General features: G+C 36.0%; 2 protein-coding genes across 5 annotated transcripts; both read right to left on the bottom strand.

Annotated features, from left to right (window-relative positions):
• Positions 1-338: 338 nt before the first annotated feature.
• LOC127795138 (alcohol dehydrogenase-like 6) lies at positions 339-14951 on the bottom strand. 2 transcript variants are annotated; one of them, XM_052326613.1, is made up of 10 exons: positions 14666-14951; positions 14215-14351; positions 11902-11948; positions 7351-7673; positions 5399-5481; positions 5239-5314; positions 5087-5148; positions 4728-4823; positions 4474-4635; positions 339-764 (listed from the first exon to the last, which is right to left on the bottom strand). In XM_052326613.1, exons 1-10 carry the CDS (start codon positions 14757-14759, stop codon positions 648-650), a joined length of 1197 nt encoding a protein of 398 aa, XP_052182573.1. In that variant the 5' UTR covers positions 14760-14951; the 3' UTR covers positions 339-647. The 2 variants fall into 2 exon arrangements, with proteins under 2 accessions (XP_052182573.1, XP_052182574.1); XM_052326614.1 differs by lacking the exon at positions 14666-14951 and adding an exon at positions 14453-14475.
• A 437-nt stretch (positions 14952-15388) lies between these two features.
• On the bottom strand, positions 15389-18408 carry LOC127795140 (uncharacterized). Of its 3 annotated transcripts, none has more exons than XM_052326616.1 (5): positions 18054-18408; positions 17461-17603; positions 16731-16912; positions 15971-16111; positions 15389-15865 (listed from the first exon to the last, which is right to left on the bottom strand). In XM_052326616.1, exons 1-5 carry the CDS (start codon positions 18357-18359, stop codon positions 15738-15740), a joined length of 900 nt encoding a protein of 299 aa, XP_052182576.1. In that variant the 5' UTR covers positions 18360-18408; the 3' UTR covers positions 15389-15737. The 3 variants fall into 3 exon arrangements, with proteins under 3 accessions (XP_052182576.1, XP_052182578.1, XP_052182579.1); XM_052326618.1 differs by having other exon boundaries at positions 15971-16084; positions 18054-18407; XM_052326619.1 differs by lacking the exons at positions 15389-15865; positions 15971-16111 and adding an exon at positions 16299-16652.
• Between the last annotated feature and the right edge of the window lie 543 nt (positions 18409-18951).

The following is an 18951-nucleotide window of genomic DNA, read 5'->3' as shown; positions in this document are numbered from 1 at the left end:
GCCACCCATTAAACCCAATAAAGAGGCCTCCCGAAGCACCAGTGTTGCAATCGTTTTATGATTCAAGCTTTATCTGTAATGTTAATGAATTGTTATCCAAAGCATAAGTAACCTCAGTCAATAGTTAAAGCTGGAATCCAATTCATTGTCATGCTTAAGCTGAGCCAAGGATTGCTTGCTAAAGACAGGTTGGCAGCCTAAGAAACCTTGCGTCAGGAATCTTAGAAGCGTGAATCCTAATCATTTTCATGATCCAATAATAGGGCATTTTGGGTGTACCACTTAAAAAATGCTGTCAAGGGAACTTCAAACCAAACAGGCATAACCTTCGATGCTCCTGAACTGGAACCACCTTCAGTTGGTGTTCAATGGATCAGTTTCCCACAAATTACAACAAACAAAAAGGCATAATAAGCTCAAATTAGTCTCATAATGAATCCCCATCCTAGAAAACATGCCAATCTTTTCTCAATTTGGATCGCATTAACATGCTCTGCACATGTATGACAACATTAGTGCCACAACTGAAAAATATGAAACAACCTGCATTTGCGCCGCAACTTATCCTCCAAAGGCCATTTTCCACAAAAAATATAACCAGCCAGCATCACTCTGGAGAGTGTATTTTTACACCTGGACTAAGAACACTACTTTGGCATGTGGATAACACAGCGCAAACACTTCCCTTCTCTCATGAGATCAAATGCTCTGTTAATTTCTTCAAATGGCAGATTATGTGTGATAAACTCATCAATCTGGATTTCCTGTGCACAAATTGCCAAGTGAAATCCATATATCATCACTCAGCAAAACTAGGGGGAAAAAAAAAAGAAATTCATATATCATCAATTTGTAGGAAATGATAAATAATCAATCACACAAGGATAAGAATGGCATCATGCATCTTTTCCAACTTCTTTCTAGGTTTTAGTTAGATTAGAGCAATTAGTAACAAGGGGCCAAGTCTTCATAATTTTGTTTGATGAAGTATGATGTTTTACAAGTAGTACCCTTGTAGACAGCCTAATGATAAATACTCACCGCTAAAGCAGTGATGTACAATCGTTTTCAGCCAAATTTCATTGATTAGGGTCCTGAAAGAAGAACATTGACCTTTTTGCTAATTATTGTTGTAAAGATATCTAACCCTAGAGGATTCTAATTTTGTGTAGATTTTTTTCCTAGCTTTCTATTCACTTTTAGAACTAGATTTGACCTTAATTCAATTATCTTAATTTTAGTAAATTTTCCTATTTCTTACATTTTCTACAACAACAACATATCCAGCCTTTATCCCACTATGTGGGGTCGGCTACATGAATTCTAGACTTCCATGTATTTCTGTCTTTTGTCATATCCTCATTTAGATCCATATATTTCATATCAAATTTTAATGTCTCTCCCAAAGTCTTCTTAGGTCTACCTCTACCTCTTTTTGTGACTAATTGTTCCATTTCATCAACTCTTCTCACAGGAGCATCTCTTAGTCTCCTTCTCACATGACCAAACCATCTTAGTCTAGTCTCTCTCATCTTCTCTTCAATTGGCATTACTCCTACCTTATTACGAATAACTTCATTTCTAATTTTATCCTTTCTTGTATGTCCGCACATCCATCTTAACATCCTCGTCTCCGCTACACTCGTCTTTTGCTCATGCTGGTATTTGACTGCCCAACATTCTGAGCCATACAGCAAGACTGGTCTTATAACTGTCCTATAAAATTTTCCTTTCAATTTTAATGGGATTTTACCATCACATAACACCCCCGATGCATTTCTCCATTTTAGCCAACCTGCCTTAATTCTATGTGCGACATCCTCATGGATTTCTCCATCTTTTTGAATCACTGATCCCAAATATCGAAAATGGTCTTTTCTTTGTAAGATTTGGTCTTCTAATTTTATTATAACATCATCCACTCTTGCATTTTTACTAAATTTGCATTCCATATATTCTGTTTTCTTTCTACTTAATTTAAATCCTTATATTCTAAATTGTTTCTCCACAACTCAAGCTTAGTGTTCATTCCTTCTTTTGTTTCATCCACCAACACTATGTCGTCTGCAAATAGCATACACCATGGCACATCTGTCTGAATATCTTTAGTGAGTTCATCCATTACTAGGGCAAATAAGTATGGACTTAGTACAGAACCTTGATGCAGTCCTATTGTAGTTGTAAATGGTTCAGTATCCCCTCCGCATGTTCTGACCCTTGTCTCTACACCATGATACATGTCCTTAAGGGCTTGTATATAGGCTATTTTGACTCATTTCTTCTCTAAAACTCTCCATAATACTTCTCTAGGGACCCTATCATAGGCCTTTTCTAGATCTATAAACACCATATGTAGGTCTTTCTGATGATCTCGATACCTTTTCATTAGACGCCTTAGTAAATATATAGCTTCCATTGTTGACCTACCAGGCATGAAACCAAACTGATTTTCTAACACCTTTGTTTCCTTTTTGAGCCTCTGCTCTATTACTCTCTCCCAGAGTTTCATGGTATGACTCATTAACTTAATTCCTCTATAATTTTCACAGTTTTGAACATCTCCTTTGTTCTTGTATATAGGAACCAAAGTACTCTTCCTCCACTCATCTGGCATCTTTTTTGATTTAAGGATGGCATTAAATAGTTGCGTTAGCCAGGAGATGCCCTCTTCTCCCATGCATTTCCATGCTTCTATTGGTATATTATCTAGTCCCACTGCCTTATGATTTTTCATCTTTTTTAATGCTTGCCTTATTTCATTTGAACTTATGCGTCGATAGAATGTGTAGCTCACATTCCCTTCAGAGTTACTAAGATGTCCCAACCTAACTCTTGTGTCACCACCATCATTGAATAATTTTGTGAAATACTCCTTCCATCTCTCCTTAATCGCTCCCTCATTTACTAAAACATTTTGATTGTCATCTTTTATGCATTTCACTTGATTTAAATCCCGTGTTTTTTTTCCCTTGCTTTAGCTAATTTATATATATCCCTTTCTCCATCTTTTGTATCAAGTCGTTTATATAGATTCTCATATGCTTTTGACCTTGCTTCACTAACAGCTCTTTTTGCTGCCTTTTTTGCTTTTTTATAATTTTTTTGATTTTCTTCATTGTTGCATTGATATACCGTCTTATAGCAAGTTTTCTTATTTTTAATTTTCAATTGTACCTCTTCATTCCACCACCAAGACTCCTTAAGGTTAGGGGCTCTACCATTTGTCTCTCCAAGGACTACCTTTGCCGTGCTTCTCAGAGCATTAGCCATTTCTTTCCACATTTGGTTTGTCTGTCTTTCTCCATTCCATTCCCTTCTACCCCTTAATTTTTCTTTGAAGATTAGTTGTTTCTCCCCTTTTAAATTCTACCACCTGATTCTTGGATTTTGTTTTATGTGATTTTTTCTCTTCCAATTTCTTACTTGGACGTCAAGTACTAGAAGTCTATGTTGAGTAGTCAAACACTCTCCCGGTATCACCTTACAATTCCTACAACATAACCGATCCTCTTGTCTCATGAGAAAGTAATCTATTTGGGTGCTTGAGATGATATTTTTATATGTGATTAAGTGTTCGTCCCGTTTTTTGAACCTAGTATTGGTTATAATGAGCCCATATGCCATAGCAAAATCTAGGATAGATTTACCCTCATTATTAATTTCTCCGAATCCATACCCTCCGTGTACCTCTCTATATCCGTTTCTGTCTCTACCCACGTGCCCATTTAAGTCACCTCCTATAATCACTTTTTCTCCTCTTGGTATCATTTGTATGAGTCCCTCTAGGTCCTCCCAGAATTTTGCTTTTATCTCATCACCTAACCCCGCTTGTGGTGCATATGTACTAAAGATATTCATAGTCATTCTTCCTAGACTAATCTTCACCATAATAATCCTATCCCCTATTCTCTTTACATCCACTACCTCATCTATTTCTTACATTTTCTATTTTGGCAAAATACACATTTGAAATCTTATATTAAGAGTTGTAATATCCATAGAGGGCATTCAAGAATCTTGTGTTTTCCCTTGTAAGGGTAAAAACCTTACATCCTCTAGAACAATTTCGAACCTAGCTTCTACTACAACAAAATGTCAGTGCCGCATCATTCTTCCACAAACCAGCACTCTGCCATCCAAATCTCTACAATGTTTTACCTAGCAAAGCTTTAATATAGATAGACAAACCCCATCCATTGGAAACCACGATGAAGTCTCCCTTCCCCCATTCTCCACTTACTTGTAAAGGACATAATGATGACCCTTTTATCAGTGAAACCACACCTGTGCATCCCGACCAACCTACTAGTGGCCTACCACCAAACTTCCAGTGGGTCTTCTGTTATCTAGCTATAAGAGAGTATAGCCAGGTGGTGTCTTCAGAATGGAGAGAAAAATTATTGCAATGGTACGAAATGATCAGGTAGTCAAATTATTGCAATGGTACGAAATGATCAGGTGGTGTTTTCTTACCTTTCTTAAATACATGTCCACCAATAAAGGAAGATCAGATTTTGGTTTCCACCCTCCAAACAGTGATCCCCTCAATGTTCTCCCAGTAAGAAACAATGCATAGTGAGCTGTGATTTCTGGTTTCACTTTTGGTACACCAAGGGTAACAGTCAATCCCCATCCCTATTGAAATCACAAACAAACAATAGAAAATATAAGTAGAATTAATAACAATTTTCATTCAATAATCAAACAAGGGATGTAACAAGAATTACATCGCAACATGACTGTAGAGCAGCAGTTATCATTCCTGTGTCTCCTATACATTCAAATGAGTAGTCGGCCCCTCCATCTGTAATCCGCTTAACAACCTGAAGAAAGTTCAACTTGTAATAATATGACTGCAGCATTCAAATTAGAGTTTAAATTTGTGTGCAGATGCATATATTCAACTCTTAAAAAACAAACTTCTTCTTTTTTTTTTTTTAATGGATGTATCATATTAAAGAATTCTTTAATTGGTTTCCAAACTTCAATCATCTTTGATGGATCCTATCCTGTCACTCCTGGTACTCTTATTGTCTGTTGACCTCTTTATTGAATTTATGATTCTTCTATTTAGTTAAATAACTACCTGTTGAATTGGTTCATCATACAGATTTGGATTGATGAATTCTGTTACCCCGAAAAGCTTTGCTGCAACAACAGAAGATTGTGAAATTCTTAGAGAATTTCAAATGTAGTAACCCTTACAAATTAATAATATAGGAGCAGAACTAATGATACCTTTTTCACTCTTTTCAGGATTAGTATCCACTCCAATTATTCTAGATGCTCCCTTTAGTTTAGCACCTTGTGCAACCTATTCATAAAATAAAATATCATTGACGTGGCTAACAGAAGTACATCTTGGGAAAATATAGATGGTAAGGTATTACATCCTTACAGCAAGGCCAACAGTTCCAAGACCGAAAATGACAACTGTTGAACCTCCAGCTACATCAGCAACCTTCCACGCTGCACCCAGACCTAATAATGCATGCCCAATAAAAAATTCTTCTCATTCCAAACTAACAACTTTTCTCAATCATACACGTAGAATAATTTAATCAAGTTGCTTGTGAAATAAAAGTATTTGAAAGAGCAAAGCAAAACAAGGCCTGAAAGAAACTAAGTCCTGGAGTAATGTCCATACAAATATACTGATCTTTATACAAGCAGAAAACTTATCAGGAATGAGCTCTAAACCGGAAAAGCATCCCATAAAGCTGAAAATTCATATCATTTAGATTTCTTTATGCTTTCCATGAATATACACCAACACTACGTTGCTTCAGCTTGTGGAAAAGTTCTGCCACTGATCTATTAAACACTCAAGAAAAATGAAAATAGAAAAATAGGGGCAAAAAGACCACATTTCCTGATATGAATGAGAAGACAATCCACTTCCCTACCTCTTCATACATGTGACAGCAAAAAGGAAAGAATTATCCACTATTTGTCAAGTTAAACAAGTCAAAAACTAAATAAATGAAATGATAGCAAAAAAAAAAAAATCAAGTGTTCAAAAAAGTGTTATTGAGGATATTACTCATATAATCAAGGCAAGATGATTAAAGTGGAAAGATGCTTCTAGTATTTTATACGATTGTAAAATTGCTTTACGTTGCATATCGATAGGGTCACTTGCATTTGGATTTGAACCCAAAAATAGAAGAATTTGAAATGCAAGCATTCTAAAATAAAAATTTCAAATGACGAAATTTGAAATCCCTCCATCTAAATGCAACCTTAAAAGGAAAGTTTTATTAGACGACTATAAGACTAATGTTGTTGTATGAAGCGGAATTTTGGACAGTTGAGCATATTGAGATGGAGATGTTAAGGGCAGTGACCAAAAAAAAAGAAGCCACAATTGGAAATGAAAGTACAACAACAACAACATATCCAGCCTTTATCCCACTATGTGAGATCGACTGCATGAATTCTAAACTTCCATGTGTTTCTGTCTTTTGTCATATCTGTAATAAAAGTGGAGTGACGCCTGTGAATATAAGATGTATGGGTTTGAGTATGTGAAAAGAATATCACTAATGGACACAGCTGTAAGAAGAGTGGATGGAAAAAAAGAAGTTTGTAGCAAAAGAGGAAGACTAAAGAAAAAACTTGTTAAAAACTCTTAGGCATCACATAGAATATGCTTACAGAAGATGTGGTTGCGGATAGAGACAAAACGGAGTGCTAGTGTCTAGCCACTCCCACCTAGTATCGAGGCTTAGTTCTGTTCTTGTTGTGTTGTATGAATTATCCATTTTAAGAGTCATTTGTAACCAAGCTTAGCAAAGAATTTGGTCCATCTAACCTTGAAGTCTTGATATGTCTAAACTCATAAGAAAGTAGTAAATGACAAAACAATTAGATGATATAACTGCCTCCAATGACAGATGTATCCCAAACCTTGAAGCCTGTAGTTCGGGTATGCTGGCAAATTATCCTCCCAAGTTAAAAAAAACAAAATGAACCTACCATAAGCTCTAATGTAAAATACATTCAATCCAGAACAATATTCATTCACCAAAACATGACTTATGTTTATCATGTTTAAGTAGAAAATCATGCATGGAATGTTTGCTTTTTACTTTATTAATGATTAGAGTGGTACAATTTTATAGGTGAAAATCATTTTTACAGTGTTTTCCCTGTTAATGTGTCCTTTTGAACTCAATTATATACACTTTTGCCATTCAGAAAAATATGGGCAAAAATATATGATTCTGGAATTGGAAGCAATAAGCAAAAGCACAATTCAACACATATTAAAAGCAGGCAAAGAAACAAAAGAATACAAGGCGGAGATACTGTGACTTGATGACAACATAAGTTTGTGAGAAATTATACCTGCAGCAACCCCACAGCTAAGAAGGCATATTTTGTCCAGAGGTGCAATTGAACTGACTTTGACAGCACATCCAGAATGCACAACTGTATACTCACTGAAACTTGAAACTGCACAATAATGATAGATGGGCCTCCCTTTTACTGAGAAGCGCACGCCTTGATCACTGTGCATTAAGCCTCTCCTTTCCAATCCCAGTACTTGGCAGATGTTGCTTTTACCTGAGGTACACTGTCTGCATCTCATGCATTCTCCTGTAAATAGTGTAAGCACATGATCTCCCTCTTCAAATTCAGTCACTCCTTCCCCAACGCTCTCAACGATCCTGCAACTTGCCTCTTGAAATTCAGCATTTTTTAATTTTTTTTTGGTTGGGTTTGGTAGAACAAATTAAGATTACTAGATTTTAATAAACAAAATTAATATTTTGAATATGAAAGCTATTTGAAGATTACACGAACTTCAAGCAGTCCAATTTAGGTTCTTACATCCCACAGTTCACACAATATAGCATGACATTGTCAAGCAAGCTACTTGTCATCCCACAGTCCATACAATATAGCATGACATCATTCAGATGTTCTATCCCACTAAACTCAAAAGAGAAAAGACAATGCCAAAAACTACGAGTCATGTTGTCATGAATGGTCAAGTTGTTCTTGCAGGATGCATCCTTATATATGATATATGAAGAGATCTATCGAACAGAACTGATAATGGTTTGAAAGAATTTCTTAAGCAAGCAAAATCAATTGATTTAGGTACTAAGTAGATGGCATAGATATGAGGATCAGTAGTATTTCATCATACAAGTCTTTTAATGTATGAAGGTGGATTTTCTAGAACAGGAAACCAGTGATAGGTCCATCCCTCAGCCACCGTGGTCTTCCATCACCATCAGCATAACCTCAAGGAACAAGATGGAACTTGAACTCATCAAACCATGCCATTCATATGAGTTTTGATAGCTTCTCCAATCTCACGGTGCACATAGAGGCTTGAAAAGGAGAATAAAGTATTTCACTAAACTATCCATGGCAAAGATGAGTTACTTAGACGTACTGTTTCCCCTTTCTAGATCTTATATTACTCTATAACATTACATGCATCTTTTCCTTTAATGTGAATCCCCCATTGGGATCAAAAGACATTGTGGAAAACTATCTAAGGAACATGAATAAGGAAATGAAACGGTGGTACAACATGATAGGGGCATGCTAACATTGGTACAACTTCATTCAAGCATGCCAACATAGCAATTCTCTAAAAGTTGGGACACTAATGCCAAAAACATAATAATATATATGTTTTAAGGATATATGGAAAATAATAACAGCCAACTTATACTTTATTCCAAATAGGTATTTGATAAGTAGTATATATATACTGTGTTATATCAAAGAAGAATAAACAATTTTTCACAGTCCACACAGAAGAGAAAAGTGTGTAAAAGAAAAAAAACAAAAAAAAAATTCCTGGTGTCCATTTACAAACTCTATTTCTATGACAAAGTCCCTATAGAAGTCGTGTGGTGCTAGAAAAGAAAGGAGTCCAAATAACTTATATACTGGTTATTAACACAACTGATGGATGCATGCTTTTCCAAGGTGTTAGGTGTGAGTATAGAGGTTCTAAAAAAAAGTTGATTGACAATGTCTTAAGTGCCAGAGAGCTTAAGATATCAAAGGTAAAATACATTGTAGGGTAATCAAGAAAAGGGAGCCAAAAGTTAAATTCCTGGGAATTCTCTCCCTGCGAGAATTGGAGCCCTCAATATATAGAGGATGATGATGTAATGTCCTAAAATTTGGTCTATCAAGTATAAGAAATATGCCCAACTAGCTTTGGGCCTTAGCCAAGATAAGCTACAACTTTAACGGGGTTAAAGGCCCTATAGGTTCTTGTTATCTTATAGAATTCATTTCTAATAGGATTAAACTTTACTCAGTTTAGAAAGCAAATAGATCTCTCTCCCTATCTCCTTGTCAAATTGGCCTTATAACACTTAACACTAGTTGGTCATGTCAAGGTGGGACTCTTTCTTGAGCTAGCAAGTCATGAGACCTCTAGACTCTAGCATTGCAGGTACCAATAACCTCAGCAGCCCTAGATTTACCTTCATAGGTCAGATAGTGCTAATTTGTTGTGATACCGTGTTTCCTACTCAAGCCATTCGCTTATGAATTGGGCAGACGCCTATCTGCCATGGTGGTCCCCATGATCCAGTTCAATTTGAATTCATGATCACTTCTTTAAGCTGACAAGTGGAGACCCACATTTGCATATCGTGTGATAGGCATATGATAAGTGTGTAGAGTCTATATGCCTAGATTAGGCATGTTTGAGTTTTTTTAAAAGGACAAGTTGATATGCATGTTGAAACACAAGTCAAGTCACCAAGTTTTTGTGCTAGTTTTGTTTTTTATATGGTCACAGATAAAGTTGATTGAAGGTCTAGAACTCATGTAACCAGGCCCACCAAGAGGGATTAAGGCTTGTGATTGTTGTTGTTAAACTGGTATAACAAGTAGAATGCTAAAAGGGGGTGACCCATTTATAAAATAAAGGCATAATCCTATTTACAACAAATAACAGAAGATTATTAACCAAACAAAAGAAAGACATCAGAAACAAGCAAGAAACTTCTCCAATCTACCAAAACAGGGAAACAATAATGGTTCCCTTATGTTGGCAACGTGCCTTAGTGCTTCAGTTAGAAAGTTACTGAATAATAGGTCAACAGACCAAGTCTTTAGGGAATATTTTATGTTTTTAATTATGGCTTAATATTAGGAAGTTGTTTTTTATTTCAGTTTACATTTTTGCTGTATAAATTGAAGTTTACGATTGAATAAAATTAATCTTTAAGATTTAGCTTCTTCCCTCTGTTCTATACTCGTTTTTCACCAACAAATGGTATCAGAGCCCTCATTCTTAAGGGACTTGTGATCCATAGCCAAAGTTAAGAACATCAACCGCACACAAATTCCGCAAAACACTTGCTTCTCTACATCAATGGATTCGAAAGTGCCATTTACGGCCCTTGCACCACCAGTTTTCTGTGGTGAAAACTACCATGTTTGGTCTGCAAGAATGGAAGCACACCTAGAGGCTAATGATCTATGGGAGGCTGTTGAAGAGGAGTATGTAGTTCCTCCACTACCTAAGAATCCCACGGTGACACAAATGAGGAACCACAAGGAGAGAAAGTAAAAAAAGTCCAAGGCCAGAGCTACTCTTTTTGCTGCAGTTTCATCATCCATCTTTACAAGGATAATGACTTTGAAATCAACTTTTGAGGTATGGAACTTCCTTAAAAGTGAGTATGTTAGGAATGAAAGAATAAAGGGCATACAGGTCTTAAATTTAATAAAGGAATTTGAAATGCAAAAGATGAAGGAGTCTGAAACTATAAAAGAGTATTCAAACAAACTTCTGAGCATTGTCAACAAGGTCAGGTTGTTAGATTTAGAGTTTACTGATTTAAGAATTGTGCAAAAATTCTTGTTACTATTTCAGAAAGATTTGAAGCTACAATCTTAGCTCTGGAAAACACTAAAGATCTGTTAAGACAGAATTGCTAAATGCTTTACAGGCACAAGAACAAAGGAGGCTTATAAGGCAAGAAGGATCTGTTGAAAGGGTTTTTCAAGCAAAGTCAATGAAGAACAATGAGGGAAATCATCCTACTTGCCCTTATTGTAAAAAGACAAATCATCCAAAGAACAAGTGTTGGTGGAGACCAGATGTCAAATGCAATAAGTGTGATCAATTGGGTCATGTGGAGAGAGTATGCCAAAATCAACAACAAAACGAAACCAAAGCAGCAATAAATAGCCAACCGGAGGAGGAGGAGTTATTTTAACTCTACTCAAAATCATATTCATGCCTATGCCCCAAACCATACCTATGCCTCATAACCATAAACCATAAAATGCCCATATGCTATATCTAAGACATGCAAAAATTAAAAATTTGCATCTGCAACTACTAAAGCAAGGAGAAGATTTGTTGGCAACGTGCCTTAGTGCTTCAGTTAGGAAGTTGCTGAATAATAGGTCAACAAATCAAGTCTTTAGGGAATACTTTATGTTTTTAATTATGGCTTAATATTAGGAAGTTATTTTTTATTTCAGTTTACATTTTTGCTGTGTAAATTGAAGTTTACGATTGAATAAAATTAATCTTTAAAGATTTAGATTCTTCCCTCTGTTCTATACTCATTTTTCACCAACACCTTACAACAATACTTACTCTCAACCCTGTTAAGGCTCTCAAGTTCCTTCTGACCCAAGTATGCTACATGATATGGAAAGGAACAAGGCTCCAAACCTGGTCCTGCTCCTTATTTGAACAACCCTACCGCTACTTATCAAAAAACTTGGAGTTTTTTTGTTTCTTGAAAGAGTTCAATATTCCAATTGAATTATACTAAGGAAACTCATTGAACAATGGTATCTACATCTAGATGGGGATAATTTATAAGACAATGTTAAAATTTCATTTATATTTCTTTGGTCTATAGGACACAAATGAAAAGATATAGAAATGACCCTGATGCTTCGTGGCCAAAAATCCGAGGAAATATTGGTGTAGGTGCCTGCACAAAAGCATAAGTTCTTTAGAGTTTCTTACAACAATTGTAAATTCATTGCATGAAAACTTGAAAGATCTAGTTAAATAGAAAATAGGTAAATGAAGAGTATATAAGACCTATCCAATATAAAAGATAAAGAAACGATGTGAGAAAATAGAGGAGGTAAAAATGAAAAAAGGATCACTAAAATCTCAAATAATTTTCAATACAATAGCATCCATTAACCAAGTGAGAAGTAAGAGAAACTTTTGTGACAGATTCCAATGCTTGGCTTGATGCCAAATAATCAATTTCATGCTATATTCTTTATGTTCCGGCATGGTTCTTTATTTTTCTACAAATATCTTAAGCAGTTGAAGTGAATGTTTTCAATCAAATTACTTCAATGGAAGGAATTTCACAATAAGTGGATGATTACTAAATCATGAAGGGAAAATAAGTAAAGCTCAAAGGTAGTAAATAAAAGATAATATCTTGTTTGAGTTATTGTAACTTTAATACATTCAAAAAGCAAAGAGTAGGGCGTGCTTTTGGAAATATCAAGTCAGGATTCATTAAAATAAAATGCATCAAATTCATTGCTTATTAATATTAAATACATGTTCAAGATATTTTTCAACCTGTCAGATATCATGGGCTGGACTTACAGTAGATATGGCTATAGATAGAGAAGACTAAAGAGCTAGAATTCGTGTAGCTAATCCCTCCTAGTAGGATTAAAGGTTTAATGACAATGAGGTATTATGGTTCATTATACTCTTTACTAGATGGATCACAGGTAACTAAACTGGATGTGCCTCTCCAACTATTGAAGATGCTTATTTGCAAAATGCAACATTTGCTGAGCTTGCTTGTAGACCCTGTTTTCAACCTAGAGTTTGGGCTAGCCATGTTCAATGATTAGCTTCTACTTTCAAAAATATAAACATATTAATATTTAATCCTAACACATTAATTTACAGATAGTATATCAAAATCACGCAGGGCTTACTTTAGGCTACACTGACCATGACCCAATCTTTGCCCAAATTTGAAGTTAGGTGTAACTTTGTAATGGAGCAAAGCTTAGTCAAAACTCACACAAGCTCAGCCTGAAAAGAGGTTCAGGCAAAGCAAATGGGCGTTGGGCTTGCTAGGCCCCATTCATGGTAATGAAGACGAGATTCAGCTATGATGTATTCTATAGGAAGTCCAAGGAGCAAATATGTAAAGAATAGAGAAACTCCCAAATTTTGCAGTCTTCTGAGACGTTAAGTTGAGAATGGCAAAAAGAGTCTTATCGTTGTTTTATCTTCTCCTTCAGATTGTCTTAATCTACAGCTAACTTGTAGATATTATATTTTGTTGATAAGTTGCACTATGTTAGAGATGGACTGAATAGGAACCCATGTGTCCTTTTTCATGTTGAATTAATCCATTTTTTAATAAAAAAAAAAATTAATCAGGTGTTATGTTTGTTTAGATTGTGTTATATAAAATTCTAGGTAATGAGGCAAAATACTATTAAAATCATAATGACTTAAATAGTAAATACACTCGTGAAGTTATCTAACATTTTCAGTTCTTAGAAGTTTCCACAATCATTTGAGGAACTTTTAATTTTACTAGGAATTTTGTGGATGTTGTTCGGACATGTCTTCTCCTCAATTTACTGGATATCAGAGCTTCTTGAACCCTGTAGCTATATCTAATCAACCTAGCACTCAAAGAAAACCAGCAAGCCCTTTATAACAGGCATTCTTCACAGCCCAAAATAGAACCCACAAACTATGGTTTCCTTACTTAAAGAACATGAAACTTTACCCATTTTACAGCATTTCAAAATCTTTAAAAGTTCGTGGTGCATTCTTCTTGCATTTAAAATTGCATGGCTTTACCACCACCACTAATTCCAAGTCATATATTTCTTTAAGAATTTAAAATTCCAAAATTTTATCACAGGCACAAAACTGACCAAAACCAGCCCTAGAACAAATCCATCTGCCACAGCTTGCAGAATGGTGTTCTTTGTTTGCCCCCAAGAGCAACGGATCCCTGCTTTCTGCAGGATGTCAAGTCTTTTAATCTTTTACCAGTCACAGTGAGAGTGAGAAAGAAATAAAATTAAGATAATGAGTATTGCTTCTGGTTATGGATCGTAGAACAATGAAATAAACATAATGAGTTGCTTCTGCAGGTTATTAGAAATATCATCCTGGACAAGGTTAATCAGGTTAAAAGGTGGGAGCATTGAAGGGCCGGGGGAGAGAGAGAGAGAGAGAGAGAGAACCTGAGATTGCCAAGCAGTGAGATCACTGCGACAGAGGGAGGTGCAAACCACCTTCACTCGTATCTCCATTGGGTGAGCTGGGCTGACTTCCACCTCCTCCATTACCAATGCCTCGCCAGCTCCCCATGCCACCGCCGCTGCAAAAAAAAAAATTGCCCCAAATAGAATGGATTTAGAAAATCCAATAGAGATTGTTTTTTTTTGGGTTTAATTTAAAACAAAATGAAATGGCGCATACGATGGGAGACTTAACACAAACATAGATACAAAATATCTGCAGAAAAAAGAAAACGAAATGTAATGTAGGTTAAGACTAGTAGATAGCAAAACAGAAAAATGAATAGGAAAAAAGAACAAGATGAAGAAGAGAAGATGTATATATAATAATTAAGAGAGAGGATAGAGGAAATGAAGCATAATAATAGAAAGTGGAGCGAGGGATGGTACGTACCTTTACAGGTAATGACCCCTGGAGCTCGAGCAGGAGCAGGAGCAGGAGCAGGATGTTTAGCTGAAGAAGACGACGACGAAGAAGACGAGGACATCCCGCTGCCGGCCGCTTTATTTTTAGTTTTAGAGAAACGGGGAACCGGAACCTAACAGTAAGTAATTATGTGTATTATATATTATTAGTAATATTAATCTTCTCCTTCCAGATGGATGGATTTCCTTTCGGAATATGAAAGGAAAGAGTAATAAGAGGTTGGGGTAACTGGCAGTGGTAGGTAGGTACCTCGTCGTAGTTGGTGATTCCAAATTCCATTCTAACCAGCACTTTATTGTATGATGGCTTGCTTTGTTGGCCTTGGTGGGCGCGTGGGTAGGTAGGTTTGTTGGTTCTTGACTTCTTGGTTGGTTGGTTGGTTGAATCCATAATAATTCATATTAGTGCACAGAGGCTGATTATTTTTAATTTGGGAATTATATTTAATTTTTGTAATTCGAACAACAATTCTTTTTTTAAGGAATTTTGCATTTTTTTTTCAAAAAAATGCGAAAAGAGTTGTTTTTAAGGATTAGCTAAGAGAAAAACGTTTTCAAAAAATAACAAAAAGGTCATCATTTTTAAGGATTAATTGAAAAGAAATGTTCCGCAATCACTATAATTAGAGTTCAAATATACTTTTCACAAATTTTTATGTATTTACCTAGCATTTACCAAAAAAATTAGCTCTGACACAAATTTCAAATCCGTTGACATGTAAATTAGAGTAATATTTATAAATAAATAAATAAATAAAAACAGCATTTTGAATCCTTCCCAATGGTATGTGAGAGCACTGGGCATCTCGCCGGTAATTGCAATCATTTTAAACACCCAATAATCAAGCCTACAACAACAGTCTGGTGATTGTTGCAATATTTCGTGCTTTCTCTAATAAAAAAGACCAATCCGATCTCTTTCCCTACTCCCCGCTGCCCTGCCCTACCCTCCTTCGCCACCCTTGGTCTTCACTCCAATCAATGAAGATGGCCAGTGGGATCTCATTAGTGGTCTCATCTCTCTTCCCCCATTGCTTCAATTACTTCTTCACCAAAACGTATAGCACAACTCGTGGACTGCAATAATCTGGATGCCATTGTGACTGGTCCACACGTCCAATGGTAAATTCCTCCAATGCACATTCTATAAAGTATTCAAGAACAGCATCTGCTCCCCAGAAAAAAAAAAAAAAAAGAAAGGAATATTTAGATTCAGCATCATATACACACATCAAACAAATATCGCTTGAAGAAAACAGCGCACAAATTTTACCATTTCGAAGTTCTCCTGCCAAAATAATCGTCGTTTGATTCCCGCAAAGTTCTAGTAGAGTGGCCAACAAGTCCATCACAGCTTCTTCACTATAAATTACATCCGAACCCAATACTTGTTTTGTCCAAGATAAGAACGAAACTAAATCAATAAAAAAGAATTAAGGGACTAGCACTACATAAAATTACAGAACTCCCAAATTCAGAATAACTTTTAACTTGAGAACTCATACAACATTCTGTACTTGGCCCAGAACAACAGAAGGCTACGTTGCCAAGTAAACACACACTAATTCCATAGGTCAAAACACACCATAAAAAAATCTAGAGACAAAAAGAGGTGTCATTTTAAAACCTCATTTGTTTAGAACTGTCACAAATTACCTTGTCAGCTACACAAAAGATGCGTAAAACTGCAATATGTTATGCACAATTTAATCAAGTGAAACACAACACGACCCTATACTATAAAATCCAGCTTGCTTATAAGTGGATTTTCCCTGAAAATTCTATCTCACCATATGCCAAGCTTACATATTAAAGCAGGTCTTTGGCTCTTAAGATAATGCTACAATCGCTCAGCCTTTTGAAGAAACCTGATAACCACTTGAGACCAAAAAAAGCAAGCTAAGAAGGATGGGAGACCTTCTCCATGAAATGTCAACTGCATTTGCATCTATTACCTAATATTTAAAAGTGCAGCAACTTAGTAGTAGTAGTAGTATGTCTTAAGAGGAAACGAAGAATTAAGATTTCTGTACCATAATTGGGTAACGGTTCAATCAGCTGCGCATCGGGCTCCTCTCCCCAAATGAGTTCACTCACTACTGCAGAACCACGGACATCTCCATACAGATTAGTTTCAATGTTCTTTTTCAGTAGCCTCAATCTATCCGGCAAATCAGTAAGAATAACTTCAGCACCCAAAAGAGCAGCAATTGAACTGGAAACACAAAGGATAAAAGCATGATTAGTAGAAGAAAAGACTTGCAAGGATTACTGTTCAGAAACAAACAAAGAAAAATCCTAGCAAATGCTTTACACCTCAAGTGAAGAACAGGCCAGAACACAGGGCTGTTGATTGATGGAGATCAAGGCCAGGTTTCAAACTGATACAGATCTCCTGATAAGAATTTAACTAAATTAAAATCTTTTAAGTTTGAAATCTTGTTTTTATCTTCATCAGCAATGAATCAGATCAAGAATTCTGATGAAGTCCTACAATATTGAGTTTATGGACCATGTCGAATCCTAACAAGATGCTAATTAAAGTACATCCTAAGTTTGAAACCTCATCTTGATCTCCACACTCAATGCATCACACCAAGAATGTTGATTGATGAAATCCTATAACATCAAATGTATTGGCAATGTAATTTTTGCCTCCCACAGTTAAAATCCATTTCATGACAGGATAACAGACAATTCAGTTTGTTCAGAGTATCATATATGACAAGAGTGGAATTTGAGATGAAAAGATGTTAGTATTACCCAACTAATCCACAGCCCGATCCCAATTCAACAACTTTCTTTCCTTGAAGAATCGTTGTCCCTGATTCCACAGCATGCTCTAAGAACTTTCCTAGTACAACCCCGCTGTCCCAAACCACTGCTCCAGTTACTCCGGGAGTCCCCTAAAATTTCAAAAAGTCAAAGATCAACAAATTATCATAGCATGTAACAAGGAGAATGCATGGTCCAAGAAGTAACTAATTTACAATTTTATTTACGAATCACTCGTATCAGGAATTATACAATACTATAGGAGGCTGTTAGCCAAATCACATATTCCTGTTCAAGTTATTTGTGCTAATCATAAAACTCAAATACAACTATTTAACTGCACGGAGTCAACGAACATATCCTACCAACCAACTAATGCAAATTCTTATTCATGAACAAGTGGTATCTGGAATTCTAAAGCATAAAAAACAAAACCTGTTGCACAGAGCAGAGTGCTTGATATGATATTTGGACAGCAATTTGGGAGCATTCGGCATTAAACCGACCAAGCAACCAAACAATCACCCAAAAATAAAATAAAGTAAATAAATAATAGAAAAAGAGCAGGAGGAAAAACGAACCAAGGAAGAAGGGGATTGAAGGAGGGAGAGAGAGCGGCCGCAAGCGTCGAGGTGGAGTTGGAGAGAGGAGTGGGATACGAATGCGTTGGGGATGGAGAGTGTAGGCTGTTGAATTCCCCACAGAAGCATGGTCTCCTCGGCTGCTGCATAATTTGCACTAGAAGAAGAAGAAGATGTGGATGATGACCATATCTTTCTCACCGTCCCTCCGTAAGATCCAATCTTCACCATCTTCTCCTCCTCCTCGACCTCCTCCTCCTCGGAAACCTTAATTTCCATCTCAACTCCGCCGCCGCCGCCCATCATACAAAGAGAAGCAGCCCCTTCCCAACGCCCCCACCCCACCCACGCACCCTAGGTTTCACTCCATTAAATAATTATACTATTCCTGATATTAACTAAAAACAATTTTCGAAAATATTTTATTTTCATCATTAATACTAATATTATTTACTGGTCGTTCGCTTGACCCGCATTTTTAATTTTTTATAACATAAACAAAAGGCTACAAATAAAATTAGACCTTAATAATATTGATGAACACATTTTTAACATTTTCTCATTTTCTGAGATAAAAAAACATAATTTTCCAATTTTTTATTTTGTTTAAATATATATAGATATATATATATCAATTTGATTTAGGACTAAATGTTTTTACTTCCCAAAACACGAAATGTTGGACAGTGCTTCATTTACGTTAGTTTGAGAAATCACGGAAAATCCAACAATAGCAATAACGATTATATATATATAGTCGTCTGTTAAAAAGGTTGCTAACTTAACAACGTACCACACTTTAACTTAAAACATGTCTTGTCACACTAGAAATCCATGCAAGGACTTACTACAGAACTTTAAAAGTCAGCCACAGCCCACACCACCAACAGTAGCATGT

Source organism: Diospyros lotus, chromosome 2, assembly GCF_014633365.1.
Source record: "Diospyros lotus cultivar Yz01 chromosome 2, ASM1463336v1, whole genome shotgun sequence".
In the NCBI taxonomy this organism is placed as follows: domain Eukaryota; kingdom Viridiplantae; phylum Streptophyta; class Magnoliopsida; order Ericales; family Ebenaceae; genus Diospyros; species Diospyros lotus.
This window is presented reverse-complemented; position numbering and strand designations above follow the sequence as displayed.

Bases quoted from the DNA above. Each gene is read 5' to 3' on its own strand.
- LOC127795138 (XM_052326613.1), bottom strand. From the start codon at position 14,759: ATGTCCTCGTCTTCTTCGTCGTCGTCTTCTTCAGCTAAACATCCTGCT. The intron at 5,149-5,238 runs GTATCATTAGTT...CTGTTGTTGCAG, and splicing joins TCCTGAAAAGAGTGAAAAAG to CAAAGCTTTTCGGGGTAACA. The intron at 4,824-5,086 runs GTAGTTATTTAA...AACTTTCTTCAG, and splicing joins ATGATGAACCAATTCAACAG to GTTGTTAAGCGGATTACAGA.
- LOC127795140 (XM_052326616.1), bottom strand. From the start codon at position 18,359: ATGATGGGCGGCGGCGGCGGAGTTGAGATGGAAATTAAGGTTTCCGAG. The intron at 17,604-18,053 runs GTTCGTTTTTCC...TTGAAATTTTAG, and splicing joins TTCAATCCCCTTCTTCCTTG to GGGACTCCCGGAGTAACTGG. The intron at 15,866-15,970 runs GTAAAATTTGTG...TCTGGGGAGCAG, and splicing joins GGCAGGAGAACTTCGAAATG to ATGCTGTTCTTGAATACTTT.